This window comes from Spermophilus citellus (genome assembly GCF_964194105.1).
Source record: "Spermophilus citellus genome assembly, chromosome: 14".
Taxonomy (NCBI): domain Eukaryota; kingdom Metazoa; phylum Chordata; class Mammalia; order Rodentia; family Sciuridae; genus Spermophilus; species Spermophilus citellus.
In genome coordinates, this window is record NC_138194.1 from 888943 (window position 1) to 908061 (window position 19119).

General features: G+C 38.0%; 1 protein-coding gene across 2 annotated transcripts in view; it reads right to left on the reverse strand.

Annotated features, from left to right (window-relative positions):
- Positions 1-18881, reverse strand: part of LOC308633652 (tetratricopeptide repeat protein 23-like) — a gene marked incomplete at its 5' end in the record, with an annotated part of 81245 nt that extends 62364 nt beyond the window's left edge. For both annotated transcript variants that reach the window (XM_081266587.1, XM_081266588.1), the window contains 4 exons: positions 9369-9494; positions 9675-9825; positions 12684-12807; positions 18702-18881. In XM_081266587.1, coding sequence (XP_081122713.1) covers positions 9369-9494; positions 9675-9825; positions 12684-12807; positions 18702-18881 — 581 coding nt within the window. The remainder of the gene's footprint in view (positions 1-9368; positions 9495-9674; positions 9826-12683; positions 12808-18701) is intronic.
- Between the last annotated feature and the right edge of the window lie 238 nt (positions 18882-19119).

The following is a 19119-nucleotide window of genomic DNA, read 5'->3' on the forward strand; positions in this document are numbered from 1 at the left end:
TGTTTGTTCTTGTAAATAAAACTTTTTTGGCATGATGCAATGCATATTGGTTTATGCTTTGCCTATAGCTGCTTTCAAACTACAATGGTGGAGTTGAGTAGTTGTCATTAAAATCATAAAGCCCACAATATTTACTACCTTGGCTTTTACAGAAAGTTTGTTGATCTCTGATTTAGAATTGGGAGAAAGTTGCATACTTTCAAAATGACTTTAGATTTATTTTTTCCACCTAATTTAGCCTAGAGAACTTAGACAATGCCATTGATATTTGAGCAAAGGAAAATCGTCTTCATCTTTTTCCTTTCTTATGTTCAAAAATGATGCAGATTGTGCCAAGGAAGTAAAGAATGGGTCCTTTGTTTCTAAGGCTGCCTGTTAAAGTCATGGAAGACTAATAAAGCAAATACAAACACCAAGATGATTTCATTTGGGCAACTGCTTTAAAAAGAAGCAAATGTCAAAGCTTAGTCAAGCTTATAAATGAGAGAAAATAAAACATTACGAGGCATGCATTAATTCATATAGCGACAATACTTCATTTCCTGAGATTGGATACTACAGAGAAGTGTTTGGGAGTTTGTAATTATGGAGAGAAACTGTGGGCAACTTATAGCCACTAACTATCTTAGCACAAAGCACAGCTTATTACTCCAAGTTAACACTACATCACTTCTTCAATGTCAAAAAAGTCATCCTTCAAATACCTGCCTCTCAGAGAAATTTTTACTGAAAAGAACACAGGATGAAGCCCAGTATAATGGTTTACAACTGGAATCCCAGCTATTTGAGAGGCTGAGGTGGGAGGATCACAAGGTTGAGGACAAACTAGATTAACCAGTGAAAGCCCTTCTGAAGAAGAAGAAGAAGAAGAAGAAGAAGAAGAAGAAGGAGGAGGAGGAGGAGGAGGAGGAGGAGGAGGAGGAGGAGGAGGAGGAGGAGAAGGAGAAGGAGAAGGAGAAGGAGAAGAAGAAGAAAAAGAAAAGTTAGAAAAGGATAAGAGGCAGGGCAATTAGTTACAAGTACTGCAGCAGGAACATGCACACTTAACAAAGCTTGGGTAAGAATCAGATGTCTTTGAACCTTGGATTCCTCATCTGAACTCTGCTGTCTGAAGGAATTGCTGTGAGAATCAAGCAAGATGTCAGTCAAGGTTCTTTGCAAATGGAAGTGAGCCATATAGGTTGGTACTGAATGCCTACACAGAATACTATCTTACTCCTCTTCCTTCCCAACCTGTATTCCACCTCAGACTGCCCTCATGTAGAAATGGGCTACCCTGTGGTCTCCCCTCCACTACACAACCACCCACATAAGATTCTGGTAAGTCAAAATAATAGGCAGAATCAATCCAAAGGGATTGAAAATATTGTGTGCGGTAAACATTTTTACTTATCCAACTGAACTTTTGAAAATTTTAATGTGTTATTTTAAGAACAATATAGATTCATCAAGAAACGTTAGAAAAGATAGGTAAACACAAATTTTAAACATATGAAATTACCACAAATACAAATGGCATGAATACAAAAGCTCCAAATGGATGAGAAGCTTAAATTTAAAAAAAAAAAAACCAAGTCTATTATACATTTGAGAGAAAATATAAGGAAAAGTAATCCCGTGACTTTAGGTAGGGAAGGATTTCTTACACAGATACAAAAAAAGTGCCAAGCAACAGAGAAAATAGGCAGATTCAGTCACATTAAAGATAACAATTTCTGTGCATCAAGCAGAGCAGAAGAAGTTGGAAAGGCAAACTATACACTGGGTGCACATAGGATACATATAACCAGAATATGACTTGTTGCCAGAAATACAAAGGCTCTCTACAAATTTTATTTTAGCCGTGCAAATCCCCCTGATAGAAAAAAGAGCAAAAGATGTGAATTAGAGGGGGCTGGGGATATAACTCAGTTGGTAGAGTGCTTGCCTAGGATGCACAAGGCCCTTGGTTCAATCCCCAGCACCACCACCAAAAAAAAATATGTAAATTAGATAAATCACAGAAAAGGAATTCTAAGTGACCAAGAACATGAAAAGTATTCAATCCCACAATCAGGGAAATGTAATTAAATAAACCATGAGATATAATTTTGTATCTATGTGATTAGCAAAGATTAAAAAGTCTGACAATGATATCAAATATTGAATGTAGAGTATCTAGAATTTATATACCCTGCTAATAGGAGCATAGGAGCATAAATTGGTGGAAAGTGTTTGAGAAAACCTGGAAAAGTTGAGGATATGGACACTGGCCAAGTAAGCAATTACATTCCTGGATGTATACCTCAGAGATAGTCTTGCCTATGTCCCCAAAGAGACATAGAAAAGAATGCTCATGCAAATGGGATCTATAGTAGTAAAAAATTGGAGGTAATTCACATGTTCACTCTCATGAGAATGGATAATTAAATTAGAAGAAAAACAGACAATTAAAACTATATGGAGGTATAAAGAGACTAGAGGTGTATGTATCAATTGATAGGAATATAATTCAAAACTACAGATGTTACAGAGAAAAAAAGCAGCCACAGAAGGAAACTTGTGAAGTTCAAAAACATAAAAAATAACATTTTTATGGAGATACACGTTTGCAGCAAAGGTGGAGAAACATTCAGGAGAGTGCAAACACTAAATTTGGCATAACAATTGCCTGTAAAGTGGAGGAAGAAAACAGGATTGGGGAGAATATATAATGGGCTTTCAGATAAATATCTGAAATCTTCTCTTTTGTAAGTTTGGTGATGTGTACATGGGAATTTGCATAATAATCTATCCTTCACTGTGCCTCAAATATGTTATTTAAAAGATGAACACAGACAACACTGTCGTTCATTACATACCCAGAATGAAGTACATGCTCTACCCTGCTTCCCTTGAAATCGCTGTGCCATACCATTACAGGGTCCTGGCACTAATGCAACCATAAATGGAGGCTATTGAGCTAATGCAGCCCACAATGAGCCTTCTGAAGCTTACCGAGAGTACACCATTCACATAAAAGAAAAAGCGAAATAGAAAATAAAATTACTTCAGTTTCACAATATATTTAATAAAAAAGAAATTGAGAGGGAGTACTATATCAAGAAATAACTAAATTATAGTCTTACCTCCATCTCCAACTCACTTAAAGCATCAGTCAATTTCAGATAATCTTGTCTGTTTCCATTTTCTCATATGCAATGTTTGGGATAGCAATATTTTCTCCTTTCCATTTTCATCTACCTGTGGGGGATGCTTTGAGGATTTATTATCTAGTGTGTCCATAATGTGTTTGGTAGCTTTAGGAAACATACTAGACAGATGAAAAGATAGATAATTTTTAACAGAATGTGGCAGTATGTTGGCAGGTCCACAACTTAAACCATGGCATATTTTATTGAATGAAAATATATCCACAGAGATTCCACAGAGCACATGATGACATCTCATCTCAGACAAGTTTCAGGGATCTCACAGGGATGGAGAGTCATTTTAACATGCAATAAACAAATGCAATCTCCTCCGGTATTACTAAGGCAACAGAGAGTTTTCATTTAAAAACTCTAGAATTTGGCGAGAATATTGTACAACAGTGAGAAGGAAAGAGTTTGCAGAAATGTTGCCAATGATTGGAATCTGATGAGAAATCAATCCCCAAAGAGGATAGTGGGAGTTTTCTAGAGTCAGAGTGAGGAAGAACTTACACCTAGGTCTCTCTCCATACAAGCAGAGGCTTTGCTGTTGAACACATTGTGAGAACTCCCTTCTGCATTAGTGAATTGTGATCCAACCTGTGGTTAGCAGCCTGGACACCAGAGTTTAACAGACCAGGCTCTGCTCTGCCATGTCTTCACAGTGACCTTGGAAATGACCTCCCTTCTCTCAGCCTCAGATAATTCATTTGAAAATGGAAATATAATAATATCCACCTCACATAAAGGGCTGAGGATGAAATGGTTGAAGTATGCAAAGCACTTAGCAACAACTTGACACAGTAATTGATAGCTAATGTGATCCGGCCTTTTCTCCCCCCCCACCCCTCCTTTCTTCTTTGCTTCCTTTCTTCTCTCTCTCTCTCTATCTCTTTGAGAGTCTACCATGTACCTTGATGCTTTAACATGGTGTCCATTTAATATTCACAGCAACCCTCTGAGATCCTGTCATTTTGATACTGACAGAGGAGTAGAGTGAGCCTCATAGGAAGCAGGGTACTTGCCCAAGTTTCTACTGCAGGATAATCTGAATGAACACTGACCTGAGCCTAGGGATTCTGACTCCAAAGTCCATGTTATTAATTGTACAATGTCATACTGCCTAGAAATACCTGGCAGGTGTCCTGTTCATACTCTGAATAAACAAAAGTGTTTGCTTATTCCTGAGCTAGTTCAACTCAGCCACACCAGGCCATTTGCTCACTAGGCAAGGTTTGGAAGCCTCCAAAGACAGTGTCAGGGAGTCACAGGGAATCAGGCCATATGTTCTGGAGCAGCAATCTCAATTGGTCATTATCCTCATGCCACACAGAAAAGTAATTTTTAAAGGTGAGTGGGTATACAGGCGCATTGGTGTAGGCTTGTATACATAAAGACCATGATCTGTTGGTCACCAAAACAGAACACAATTCTGAACTCTGTGGGGGAAGCTTTCCTGTTTTTCACTGGTTACTTTCTAAATTTATCAGATTTAAAGAAATATTACACAGGTACACATGATTGGGATTCATTCTCCAAAAACTATTACTGAATGCAGTAAGTTTGGGGCAGAGGAGGAGACATAGAGGGAAGAAGCTTCAGGCTGAATCAGGGATGGATGGCATGAAACATGAGTCACCCTGAAGCACTTATCTGTCAGACCAAGGAGAAAAGCACTGGCCAGGCCTAATGGGCACCATAAAATGAGAGGCAGATGGAGGAAGAGGATACACTAAAAGATATCCTTTTAAGAGGGACATAAATTCTGCAGGAGCTGCCTGAGAAATTATGCTGACCTTCTACTTCCAAAACCTGCAAAAACAAAAGGCCCTTGTAGTTCAAGGGTAACTACAGGAATGTACAAAAATGAAGCCTTATTTTTTTCCTAAAACACATCAGTTTAGACCAAATATTCACATTTCAACAAGCAAACAAAGCAAAGTAATTGAATGATAATCATGTGGTTGATACATATGTGTTCCAGGAAAGATGTCACAGTAAAGAATCCGAATGAAAAGAAATGACAAAATTTAAAACAACTCTGCTAAACACGAAAGTAACTTTGTAGAACAGCTTGGAATGTGAACTTTTTATTTATTCAGCATAGATGTATACACAGCCTGCCATCTGCTGGCAAGGCTTGGTATTGCTGGTTTGGAAAGCACTCCTGAGAAAGTGCCAGATTCTGGTGGCAGAGGATAGTTTACTCTGTTTTGTAGCAACAGGGTTCAACCCTAAGTACTGATACATTAGTCGGGTCTCAGCAGATGCAACACATATCAGATCTTGGACCTATGATTTGTCTATTTTCTGCCTAACAATATAGAATAGTGTCTAATTCTGCGCAGGAAGAGATTTTGGGTGGGTCTGGGTTAATTCCTCTCAAGCACCCACAACCCTCTTTTTCCTCTTATAAATGGAATCCTACAGTATGGTTTTTTGTTTGTTTGTTTGTTTGTTTTACTAATTATGTTGCAAGAGTCATCCATGATGTTAAGCTAGAAGTCTGACAATCTGTATGAACAGATCACAATTTGACTATTCTACTTTTGATGAACATTTGGGCTGCTGCCAATTCAAATAATGCAGTTTTGAACATACTTGGCTGTGCCACTTAGTGGATAAAGGCATGCATTTTTATATTTAGGAGTGATATTGTTGGGTCAAAGGATATTCAAATATTCAAATTTAAATATAAAATGCCAATTGGTTTTCTAAAGCAGTTATTTCAAATATATTCCAAATAGCAGCATGTGAGAGAGCATATCTGAGTACCACATCTTTGCCAACACTGGATATTATCAGTTTTCTACAAAGTTTTAGCCACTCTACTGGGACTGGAGTAGTAACTTATGACTTTAGTTTTCATTTCCCTGAACATGTTTACTATACTAGTAAGGTGGCTATCCTATTCTGTGAAAAATCTATCATTCAATTTTTCTATTCAGTTGTTTGTCTTCATTTTAATCATATCTGGGGTTCTTCACAGATTCCATACATGAAAATTTTTTCATCTGTATTTACTACAAATATCCTTTTCTTCTTAGTGCTTACTTGTGGTGTTAAATATATGGTGACTTAAATACTGGACAACATGACCCCAAATAGGGAAAGAGTATTAATGTGGTCACATGTCCTTGTATTGTCCAGGAAACAGTTAATTGACTAATTTACTATTGGATTATAATAAGTCAGGAAAATAAATGATAAACTCAATAAAAATCATTAGAAAATAAAACAAGGCATAACTTACAAGTCAGTGGGTAAGAAAATGGAATGATAAAAATATTGGACTAAAAGAAAGCAAGAAAGGAATAGGAAAATTGGTAGGATGAAAGGAAACTTAAACACAAATAAAGATTTTAAAAGATAGGGAAAGGTATTTTAGGAAAATTTGCACCAAGAGAGCTATGGTATAATATCAGGCAAGATACAGAGATGGGGACAAAAAGACTGATTCAACAGAGTAATAGATTAAAAGGATATGTTACTGTTGAATTCTCCTCCCCTCCACAAAACAGCCCCATAGTATATATAACAAGTACCAGAACCTGGAGATGTGGATAGACCACTAATTGCCCTAGAATATTTAAACATACTCATCTTAAAAACTCATATATTAAATTGGCAAAAATAAAATGCAAATTTGAATAATAGAATTAATAAGGTCAACCTAATTCAGATGTATTAGAACATTAACCATAATAAAGACTAAAATTTCTCTTGAACCACATTTGGAACATTCACAAAAGTCAACCATAGTCTAGTTCACAAAGGAATCTTCAATAATTTCAAAAGATCAATAACATGAAAATGTTTCTGTGCATCAGGCAATAAAATTAGAAATCAGTGCATCAGAATACCTTGAAAGATAACATATATCTGCATATTAAAATATACATCATTGAATAACCTTTGGACTAAGGAGTAATTTCTAAACTAAGTTATAAAATACTAAGAACATGAAAACAGTGATAAATGTTTCATGTTAAAGTATATGAGGTAGAGCTAAAGCAGGTCTTATAGGGAAAATTCAGATAATATCTTTGATATTAGTGTGGGAAACACTTTCTAAACAAGCTCCTAAAACATAAATTAAAATGTAAAAATGAAATTTGAATTTGACTCTAGTGAAATGAAAAATTTCTATTCCATGAAGAACACTGCAGATAAAATCAATAAATGGGCTATAGATGTAAGAAAATAGAAGCAATATATTAATATTCATAACATACAAGAAAGTTTTGATTGTCAAAAGGAAAAGCATATGGAATCCCAAAAGAAAAATAAGAAATAATACTAATAGGCTATTCACCGGTGAGGAATCTGAAATAGCTAAGAAGCATATGAGGAGGTAATTGAACACTTTAATAAAAAAAATGTAAATAGACTTAAAAAATAATTAGATAACATGTTACATGCATCAGGTTGGCAACAACTAGAAAGATCAACAAGGACAAACATTGTTGGGGAGGGGAGAAAAAAGGAATCCATCTGTCCTGCAAACAGGAATGGAGATGGCAATAGCAATTGGCCAGTGCTTACAGAACTTAAAGAACATTTCTCCCCTGACCCAGTAATCCTGAGAAATAAACTTCAGAAAGAATCTCACTTACATAAGTGAAGATGCATATAAATATTGGTGACAGTACTACTGTGTGGGGACAAGCTGAGGGTCTGTTGCTAGGAGGATGGAAAAGCAAAATGTGGCAAAGGCACAGGAACTAAAGTACAGGTGACAATTAAAAAGTTAAGAAACAGAATAAAATATGTATTGTGGCTGCAGCTCAGCAGCAGAGCACTTGCCTAGCATGTGTGAGGCACTTGGTTCAATCCTCAGTACCACATAAAAATAAACAAATAAAATAAAAGCATTCTGTCCATTTACAACACAAAATTTTTTTTTTTTTTTTTTTTAAAGAGAGAGTGAGAGAGGAGAGAGAGAGAGAATTTTTAATATTTATTTTTTAGTTCTCGGCGGACACAACATCTTTGTTGGTATGTGGTGCTGAGGATCGAACCCGGGCCGCACGCATGCCAGGCGAGCGCGCTACCGCTTGAGCCACATCCCCAGCCACACAAAAAAATTTTTTTAAAAAATTTTGCAAAACTTAAAACACATAAATACATAAATAATACTAATACATAAAACAATACTATTTATTTTTTGGAGATCCTTATTAGAAGACAGATCATCATTAATACAGATATCTGTGCTGTGAGAGGGGAGAGAATCAGAGTGAAAATCTGAGCTTAAAGGAAAAATTTAATTTACAAAAGCATACCAAAGGGCTTGCTTTGACAGACTAATGTTGGCCTAGCAGTCCGGAAAAACGCCAAACAAAACAAAATAAGAAGGTGGAATCGTAATCACAAAAGATAATACCTTTAAAAGCTTGAGTCTGAGTTGGTCCTTCTCAGTTTCTATTCATATGGTAGCATTACATGTGTTCTCCTGGGGTCCTTTGCTATTACCTCTCTTAAAATGATCCCACTGGTTCTCTGAGTTCTCTGGTTGTGAGTGTAAACTGAATTCTTCCAGCTTTGGCTAAGGGTGGTCATGTAGGTCAACTGGGATTCTTTGCCTCTTCTAGAGTAGACCTTTCTCCACCCTCTTTCCCCACTTATCCAACCTTCTGAAGAGCATGGATACTCTACCATCCCACACTATGGGGAATCAACATGGGGTTGGGGTTAAGCTTGGGCACAAAACCAAGGGCCCATCACTTTCTCTTTACAACACTTCCAGTTTAGGTTATTTGCTGAGTGTGGTGTGGGATGAGGAACAAAGAACAATACTTTCAACATCATAAATTGGAAATGTTTAAAGGTCTTTCTCCTCGGAGGTCCTCGTCACAAAAATCTATTGAAGATATCAGAGACAGCGAAGAAAATGAGAAAGGGAAACAGGGCAGCAGATGGAGAGGGGGAGCAGGACGAAAGTCAAGGGGATGATGATCAGGACTGTAGGACCCTGGGTGAATATGAGAGCACTTGACACCAAGTGAAGTGTCCCGAATGTATGTCTTGGTAGGGGTTGCTCTGACATGACTGTGCTCCTCTTCTACATCTGGACAATGGCTTTGGGAGAAGCCATCAACACAGCCCCATGAAGAAGCTCTTTCTATCTGAAGACAGATTCTACTGGAAAAGAACCTTTAGCAGCCATGCATACAAAGTCTTAAACTTGAAACTCACTGTGCAAATGACAATTTGATCCTTGCTTGGATTTCTATCCACTCTTCCTGTACAATCCTTCCACATTGTAGCAGCTCCTTTGAAAGTCTCTCTGCTTTTCTCAAATTCTCTGTAGCTTCTTTAAATCTGAACTGTGTTTAGGAAAGTTTCCTCTTGGTTCTAGATTCTGTGACCCCAAGTCTTGGAACTTTCTTGGCTCTTACCCTTCCCGAGTCATCTGTTAGCTTTTTATTTGACCTTGAGAATTATATATAAGTATTATATGAGCAGTATTTCTATGTGTAAAGATCAGAGACAAAAGGATACTTTTGAAGGGAGAGTAGGGCTTTCCCCAGGGTATAGAACAGTTCTATGGAACACTTGAAAACATCTGAATTGTCAGTAAAGGGAGGCACAATGGAGTCGGTGAGGATTTCTTTGGCTTTTTCTGCGTGTTGTTTTGCTTGCAGTGCATATCCTATGGACAGAGAAGAAGAAGTCTCAGTTTCTCAGCTGGATATCAATACAGTTCTCTGTGGCTAGCAAATCTAACAAAGCCCCACCACATTGTCAAGTGGCACATGGAGATGTATTTGGGCAGCAGGGATATTATCATGACTGTAGTAACCAAAGAATTGTTTTATATCAAGTGCTCAAGAAAATATTTCCCAAATGGCCTTTTTAGAAATTAAGAAACCTGAACAAGCTGGAACTGAAAAACTTTGAAACCTCACCAATATCAGATGTAAAACATGTGACCTATAATTATTTTAAAAAAATGGTATACTAGGACTATCGTATTCTGGGCAGGAAGTAAGTTATTCATGAATCTTAATCCTAGCTTTGTGACAGTGACAGCAATCTTAATGAAATACAAAATATCTGAATCTTCTGCTCACCTGTCTATAATCGTGATGTTAGAGTTATTTTAACAATACAAATATGATGATATCTTTAAAACTTACAAACACAGTTGCATTGAGGTCATGAACCACTGCCACAATCTCTTTCTTTGGGGTACTAAGCTAATGTGAAACTAAATAGAATGATGAAAAATTACTACTGAGAACTGATTTCCCACAGGATTCCAGTGCTCTTCCACAGGCTTATTAATCTGTGAGTTGGTGATGCAAAGTTCACCAGCTGGGATCCAGTGCTTTGCACTTCCCACATTCCCATCCTCCTCTCCTGCATAGATAACCCCCTTTCACTGACACCCACACACTCCTGGGCCTATGTTCTGAATTACATGGAATTGAATCTCAAACCTCTGGAAAGTCTGTCAAAATATGAGGTTAATTATGTTTTCACATCTATAAAGCAAAAACAATATACTTTCTAATGGAGAAAGTCAGGGCTATGCTCTTCATGTGAACTCTCAGAACTTTATGCATCTTATACTTTTTCAAAGCATATACTAACTGCTTGCTAGAAATTTATTAGTGCCAATGGTACATATAATATATACCAAAAGACATTACAGATTGCATTTCCAACTTAGGTCCCTTACTTTAAGAACATGAATTTGAACCTACTAGAGGCAGCATAGGTCTTGAGGTTCAAGAACATTGGCTCTGCAGTCAGACTACCCAGGAAGAATTCCCTGCTCCACTACTTACTAGGAAAATTTGTCCTCAGCTTCCCCAACTGCACAAAAAGGATAATAATAATACCACCTCATGGGACTGTGGTGAAGATGGAATAAGGTTATATATGGAAAACAGCAAGGTGTCTGGCACTCAGTAAGACCTTACTAGGTACTGGAGACTGCTTTTACTTTTAACTGAGGAAGAAAGATTCATGCAGAAAAGAAGCAGGCTGTAGAAGGAAAGCATTACTTGAAAACCAAGATGGCAGGACAGTAGGACTGGCATGCAAAATCTTAGGTCAGAGTCTCAGATCAGCTACTTATTAACAGTGTGATTTAGAGCAAGCTGTTTCAACTCATATTTGTTGTTTCCTCAGAATCTAGAAAATGGTGAGCAGGGGAGAGCTTAGGTAAAGGGGTGATCTCTAAAGTTCCCTCCGGCTCCAATGGTCTTTGATCTAACAGGTTAAGACCAGTCTATAAGCTTTGGCCAAAATTATTGGGTGATAATTCTATGCTTGGCATTGTGGCATTTTCCATTTCTATTGCTTTATTTCCTTCTGGAACCAACCCTGGGAAGTTAGTGCCATCATCATCCTTATCATAGCTTTTCAGTTGAAGAAGCTGAGTGCGGAGATGTAGTCTTAGACATCTTGTCCTAGGTTGCAGAGTCAGTAACTAGAAGACACCATATCCTGGCTATATGTTGTTTTTGCCTTTCCTGCATCCATTCTCTCTTCTTTTTCTTTTTGATATGTTTGGCCCCTGCACATCCAATCTGTGTGACCTAGCCAAAGCCAGTTTCTTCCCAAGCATCCACAGAAGTGAAAAGTCAGATCTCGTCAATCAGACTATTCCTGGTCTGTAGTACACAACTCAAATTGGTCTAATTAGGATGTCCCCCAAACCCTGGAGGGTTTTGGTGGTGGGACATTCTGTCTCTCCTGGGAATGCTTAGAAGGAAAAACTAAGGTTATTGGCAGATTTGCCACTAACATGTAGGCAAAGTTTAGCTAAGAATGGAGCCAATAGCAAGAAAAACAGAGCCAACACAAATATACATTGGAGAAAAGAAAGGCTCTTCAACAAATGGTGCTGGGAAAACTGGAAATCCATATGAAGCACAATGAAATTGAACCCCTATCTCTCCTCCTCCACAAAGCTCAACTCAAAGTGGGTCAAAGACCTAGGCATTAGATCAGAGACCCTGTGCCTACAAGAAGAAAACATAGGCCCAACTCTCCATCATGTCAGCTTAGGAAATGACTTCCTTAACAAGACTTCTAAAGCACAAGAAGTAAAATCGAGATCAATAAATGGGATGGCATCAAACTAAAAAGCTTCTTCACAGCAAAAGAAACAATTATATATATATATATATATATATATATATTTTAACTGTAGATGGACACAATACCTCTCTTTTACTTATTTATTTTTATGTGGTGCCAAGGATTGAACCCAGTGCCTCACACATGCCAGACGTGTGTGCTACCACTGAACCACAACCCCAGCCCCGAACCCTAATCTTAAGATCATGAAAAAACAAAACCCAAAGATCACAGTTTTCCTTCCCTTTTCCCTTTGATCATTATTATATTATATGCCTTATTAACTCACAAGGAAATGGCTTCTCAATATTTGAGGAGAATATCCAAAACCTAGTCCTTCTAGTTAATTGTGAATCAGATTTGGGGAGCATAGCAGTAACCAACTAACTGGTCCTCCTCCACTTGAGATGAGCTCACCTTTCATCTGGAGGTACCCTTGAGCCAGATTGACATGTGCCTCTGCTATTTTCCAATGGGAGTTGCCGTAACAAATTCTTGCCAATGCTACATAACGCACAAGCTCCTTGACAGCCTGTTTATACTATTAGGAAAAGAAATGAGCTTATTAGTTAGATGGCTTAAAACTCAAGAATTACAAAGTATAACATCTACTTACACTCTTATCCATGCAACATTTATTGAGTATCTAATATGTTCTCAACATGGCTCTACGCACTTGGGATACATCACACAAAAAAATTCATTTTACATAGCAGGGTGCTCATATGGTCAGGTGAAATAAATAGTAAACATAAGAAATGAATACAACTTATAGTACATTTAAAAGTGAAAAATGCAATGGAATAAATAAAAAAATTTAAAAGTAGAACAGACATGTAATCATCCCCTAGGTTTTCCAACTGTCCCTCCATTAACGGCTCTGCATATTCAGGTACAAGTGGGCAATTGGTAGTGGTTTTCAAATGACACATTTTCATTCTTGATTTGAAATCTTCCTTCACAGCCTATGTCAGTAGCATAGCAAATAAAATCAGCAGGACTGGCAAGCAGACTTTATTAAAGCAGTGGGAAGCACATTTTCATTCAGAGCTAGGACAGAAAGAATAAGAACTGTGGATTCCCAGCTTCAGGTCAGCCCAGAGGAGCTACATATTCAAAGCAAGGCTGATAATTTTAAAACACAGTTTTGAAATTCTTTGACATTCTTTCCATCCAGAGATGAGTGGGGATGTCTATGTCCCCTTCACTTTGGATCTTAACTTTGAGACTGTTTGATTCATTTTACGTGGTAGAGTGCTCATATGGTCAGGTGAAATAATTAGTAAACATAAGAAATGAATGCAACTTATAGTACATTTAAAAGTAAAAAATGTAATGGGATAAAGAAAAAAAATTAAAAAGTAGAACAGACATGTAATTATCCCCTAGGTTTTCCAATTGTACCTCCATTAACAGCTCCTGCTGTTGTGGAGAAAATGACGTGGTGCCAGTTTTCAGGCCCAAGTCTTAAGGAACTGATGGCTTCCACTTCTCTTTCTTCTTGGGTGTCACTCCTGGAACCTGAACATGGGCTAAATTATGTCCCTTCCAAATTCATATGTTGAAGTTTCAATGTCCTGTACCTCAGAATGCAACCATATTTGGAGATATGAGGTGATAAAATTAAAATGAGGCCATTAAGAAGGTCCTAATCCAATATGACTGATGTCCTTACATAAGAAGAGAAAGAGAAACCAGGGATGCATGTGCACAGAAAAAAAGACCTTGTGAGGACACAGAGCAGGCATCTGGAAGCCAAGGAGAACAGCGTCAGAATTAAATCACTCTTATCAACCCCTTCATGGACTTCCAACCTTCAGAACTGCAAAAAACTACACTTCTGCTGTTTAAGACCCACAGCCTGTGGTATTTTTTTCATGGCAGCCCTAAAGTAAAGTAATATAGAACCCAACCACCTTACCTCGAGGAAGACTAAGTGGCTCCGTGGAAAGGCATGAACTGCTAACACTAATTAATCCACTCAATGGCTCTGTCAACCATATGAGTGAGCCATCTTGACAGTAGAGTCTCTATGCCCACCTAGGCCAGCAGATACTACATGAAGCACAGCTGACCAGACTCCACTGGGCTATACACAAATTGCAGGCTCATAAGTAAAATGAATGATTTGTTTCACTCACTAAGTTTTAGGGTGTTCAGTAGCAACAGATTAGCAAGAATAGCAAGAGAAGGGATGGGAGGTAAGACAGCTGATAAAAACTAGCTGAAGTGGGTAAAGAGGAAGAAAAATAGGAATGAGAATAGAGTTGTGGAGAAGGTCTAGAAGACCCAGTGTGCATGTTGGGCAATGCCAACTAGAAACACTTTAACCATGAAACAATATTTTTTTTTCTTGACAAAAACACACATCCAGTTAACCACAGGAGAGTCACTTCTGTGACCCAATAGGAGGAAGGCAAGGGAGGATGCTTACCCCATAGCATTGAAAGAAGGTGGGGCTGTGGCTGTTTTCTACAGTATCATATTTCTTATTACAAAAGTAGTGCATGCTTGTCAAAATGCAAAAGAGCAAAAAGGTGAAAACTAAACATCATCTGCAAGCTCACCTTCTGGAGATAATGAGGTAAATAAATATCCCTTCATTCATTAATTTCATGAATCTATCTACATACTTTTTCTTTTGTAAAACAGACTCATAAGCTGTAGGTTTGCAACCTGTTGTTATAAATTTATGAACATCCCCCATGTCATCTTCTATGATAAAAGTTTTAATGGCTGCACAGCATTTTATTGCTTAGACAAAACATAATTGAGTTACTCAATCCACTGTTACTGGATATTTAGTTTTTACTTAATGTTTTACTCTTTGATTAGCTTGTATGGATATAAGGAACAAGGAAGCCCAAGATGAACCTAAAAAATCTTACTGTGTCATAACTTAAGAATGTACTCAAAGAGTGAGTGGTAAATCAGGGACTTAGCCAGCTCGAAGGGGCTCCCACTGGAAATATTGGACAATTCAAGCTTTGATAAAAATGATGGGTTGTAAAACACAATTTTCTGAACTTGTATTGATATAATAAATGAACAGCAAATGAAATGTGAAGAAGAGAAAGCTCTTATATGGAATGCAAACAAATAAATGCTGAAAGAATACCAAAGTCAGAGATTTGCTATTTGACAAATCTCATAGTAATGATGGATTCAGGTGAGAATCATCAGTGGATGCTAAAACTAAGGGGTGAAGTTTTAAGTATATACACAGTCTTGATGCATCTCCCCACAAAATACTTACTTACAAAGGGAAAAATAGTAATTCTACAATGTACAAGCCTGTCGGACAGTACCTTAACCCAGTGTTCAAGGTTAGCATCACAGTAATGAGACCAATAGACCTATGTACCTCCTCCTATGATGCACCCAGAAGGCTCTAGAGTCGTGCTTGTGCTGCTTCTGCCTCAAATGCATAATCTGAGTTGAATCACAAGGAAAGATAACACAAATTCAAATGGATAGATGGTCTACAAAATAGTTGGAATGTGCTTTTTTGCACCCAGAAGGCTCTAGAGTCGTGCTTGTGCTGCTCCTGCCTCAAATGCATAATCTGAGTTGAATCACAAGGAAAGATAACACAAATTCAAATGGAGAGATGGTCTACAAAATAGTTGGAATGTGCTTTTTGAAAGCACTGAGACCATGAAAGACAAAGATGGGTTCACTGTTGCAGATTAAAGGCAACTAAAGAGACATGATATCTATATTCAACATGAAATCATGGATTGGACTATGGATCTGATTTTTTTCCCCCAAAATGACTTTTTCATGGAGAAATATGGATACGGCTTATAGACTAGGTAATAGCATTATACTAATAATAATTTCTTAATTCTAACCCTTATTCTTAGGGAATAGACTGAAGTATTTAGAGGTAAAGGATCATAATATCTGTAACCTACTCTCAGACAAAACATGAGGAGTGAAAGAGAGAGATAAAGAGAGAAAGAATAAAGGTGAATAATAAAGTGGGCTGGGGGTGTGGCTTAGTGGCAGAGTGGGCTTAACAAGCATGGGGTCCTGGATTTCATCCCACCTGAAAAAACAATAACAACAACAACACAAACAAAAAAGAGAAAAGAATAACAAAAAAACAAACAAAAAAACCCAATAAGCCCTAAAAAAAGCATAAAGAAAATGTTAACAACTGGTGAAAATTAATCTAACCTAACTCAAAAATTATTATAAAATAAAGTTAATGGATATCTTTTCCAAAATTGATATTTTAAATTTTTTTAGTTGTAGATGGACACAATATCTTTATTTTAATTTATTTACTTTTATGTGGTGCTGAGGATGGAACCCAGGGCCTCACACATACAAGGCAAGTGCTCTACCACTGAGCTACAACCCCAGCCCCCCAAATGGATATTTTTGAAAAAACTTTTTGTAGTTGTAGATGAACAGCATATCTTCTTTGTATTTGTTTATTTTTATGTGGTGCTAAGGATCGAACCCAGTACCTTATACATGCTAGGCAAGCACTCTACCACTGAGCTATAGCCCCAGTCCCAAAAATGAATATTTTTAAAAGTAAAGAACACCATGTGGATCCCCATTGATTCTTTCAGGATCTTCCAGGGCACAAAGCACTCAATCCTCAAGGCCCTAAGTGAACTGATGGTTTGTCCAACCACACTGCATTGCAGCCCAGTACCTCCACTCCTAACACTTGTGCCTACCTTGCAGATTTTACCTGTGCTCTTTCCTATCCCTAAACTCATTTCTTCCCTGCTGGTTCTTCTGTTTCTCAGTTCTTAGCTCATTTGTTACCTCCTCACAGAGGCCCTCCCTGACCACAGTAGGCCCACTATCTGGTTTACTGACACTGTCAATTGCCCTGTAGCTCCATGAGGGCATGTACTTTGTCCTGTTCACTTTGGTGTCCCAAGAACCAGAGATCACATAAATGTTTTAGTACCATCTGGACATATAAAAGAGAAGACAGTTCTTTATATATGCTAAATGCCTTTGGGCATTAGGATTAATTCTCTTGTAGAACTTTGGTTGAGGAAAACTACTGACCAAAATCCTACCTACCATAGGGCCTGGCACATGGTAGGTACCAAATAAACATCAGGTGTACAACGAATAAGCACACACTTAAAACCAATTCATGACCTCTTGCTTTAATCTTGCTCTTCTACTATATTCACTTTATGGGTGAAAGGCACAGGCAAAGCCTCCAATCATCTGAGCAAACTGAGATCTAACTTAGGGTCTTCCATACCCCATCTGCCTGGCTCTCCTTCTCCTGTGTTCCCTTGATCATCCAGTCCCACCAATTTTCAATTCTACATTCCCTTCAAAAGGTCTCAGCACCTCTGCTGTCTCTGTCCCACTTAGTTCAGGCCCTCATAATCCCTTGCCAAGATAATGACATACATTCTCCTCTTCTTCCAATTTCATTCTTTTCTCATACATCCTCCGAAAGTCTGCAGAAACGATCATTCTTAAACTCAAACCTGCTCATAGCTTTCTCCTGTTTAGAATCCTAGAAAATTCCTCAAGTAGCTTTATGAGAAATCAAAACTCTTTTTCTGGGCACTGAGTATCCTCCAGGCCCAGATCCTACCCATAATCCAGCTTCATGTCCTTATGTCACGAGAACCTTTATCCTAGACAGCTTCTTGTAGTTCCCCAGTTGGATTGTGCCCCCTAAGGTTCATAGCTCTTCAGCATCTTCAGTAATAGATGACACTTTTGTCCTCTGTGTCACCTGGCCAACTCCTAAGCACTATAACTAGTGCCAATCAAGCAACTTCAATCCTAAAAGTGTGCTTTATTTGCTATTCCTGCACCCACTCCAGGCTTACTGCCTACCGCATTCTGTTTTTGCATGTATGTCTTTTGCAGTTTGTGTCTCTCTCAGAACTTATCACACTGACTACCATTATCAACAGTGATATATCCCTCTGGGCTCTTGGCTGTGCTTTCCCCTCTGGGCCCTTGGCACCTTCATGGCACCTGGCACATATTAGGTATACAATGGGCATTTGTGAAATAAATGAATGTGAAATAAATGAATGGCCTGGATGAGTGAATGAATAAAATTTCTGAGGGGGGGAGAGAAATCAAAAAACTTCTGAGGGGAGGATGAGAAAGAATTGTGCACAGACCAAGAAGATTAAAGACAAGGAATTCTAAACTCTAGAAGCTTCATCTGTGTTGTGTTGCATTACAGTGTTGCACCTGCATTGTGTTGCATTACCAGACATGTGGTAAAAGCTCAAAACATATTTATCCTTGACCACACCAACTGCTGGGCTTGGAGCCCTGAGGGCCTACAGTCACTCATGCTACAATAAAGGCACTGACACTCCTGAGATTAGGAATGTAATCTAAAGTACTCTACTTCTTTTGGTCATGCATGATAGCCCAATTTCCAGAGTAGAGGAAAGGAAGTAAAAGGTTCCTTACATCGTGACTGCTGGAAAAGGACTTTGCTTTCTCTTCACAGAGGTGGAGTTTCTCTCGTGGTGGCTGGAACAGCACTGTCTGGGGCAGCTTGTTTTGGATCTTCGCTTTAGGAGTGATGCTGACAGCAGCAGTAACTTCATCTAGGTGGTTGGTAACGTGGGATTCCTGTGATTCTTGCATATTTTTTGATACATTGTCCTCTAAATTTAAATAAAAAAGAAAGGGGTTAAATGATAATTTCCACAGTTACTTTTTAGAAATATATATTTTTTTCCTAGAAATTGAGGTTAAAATCTAAAAATTTCGTCATTATACCTATGACTGGCTTGAAATTAGTAGCATTATATCCCAAAATATCACCAGTAAAATTAGCTGAGCCCCAACAGCTCTCAATGGGTTCATATTGGATCAACTGAAT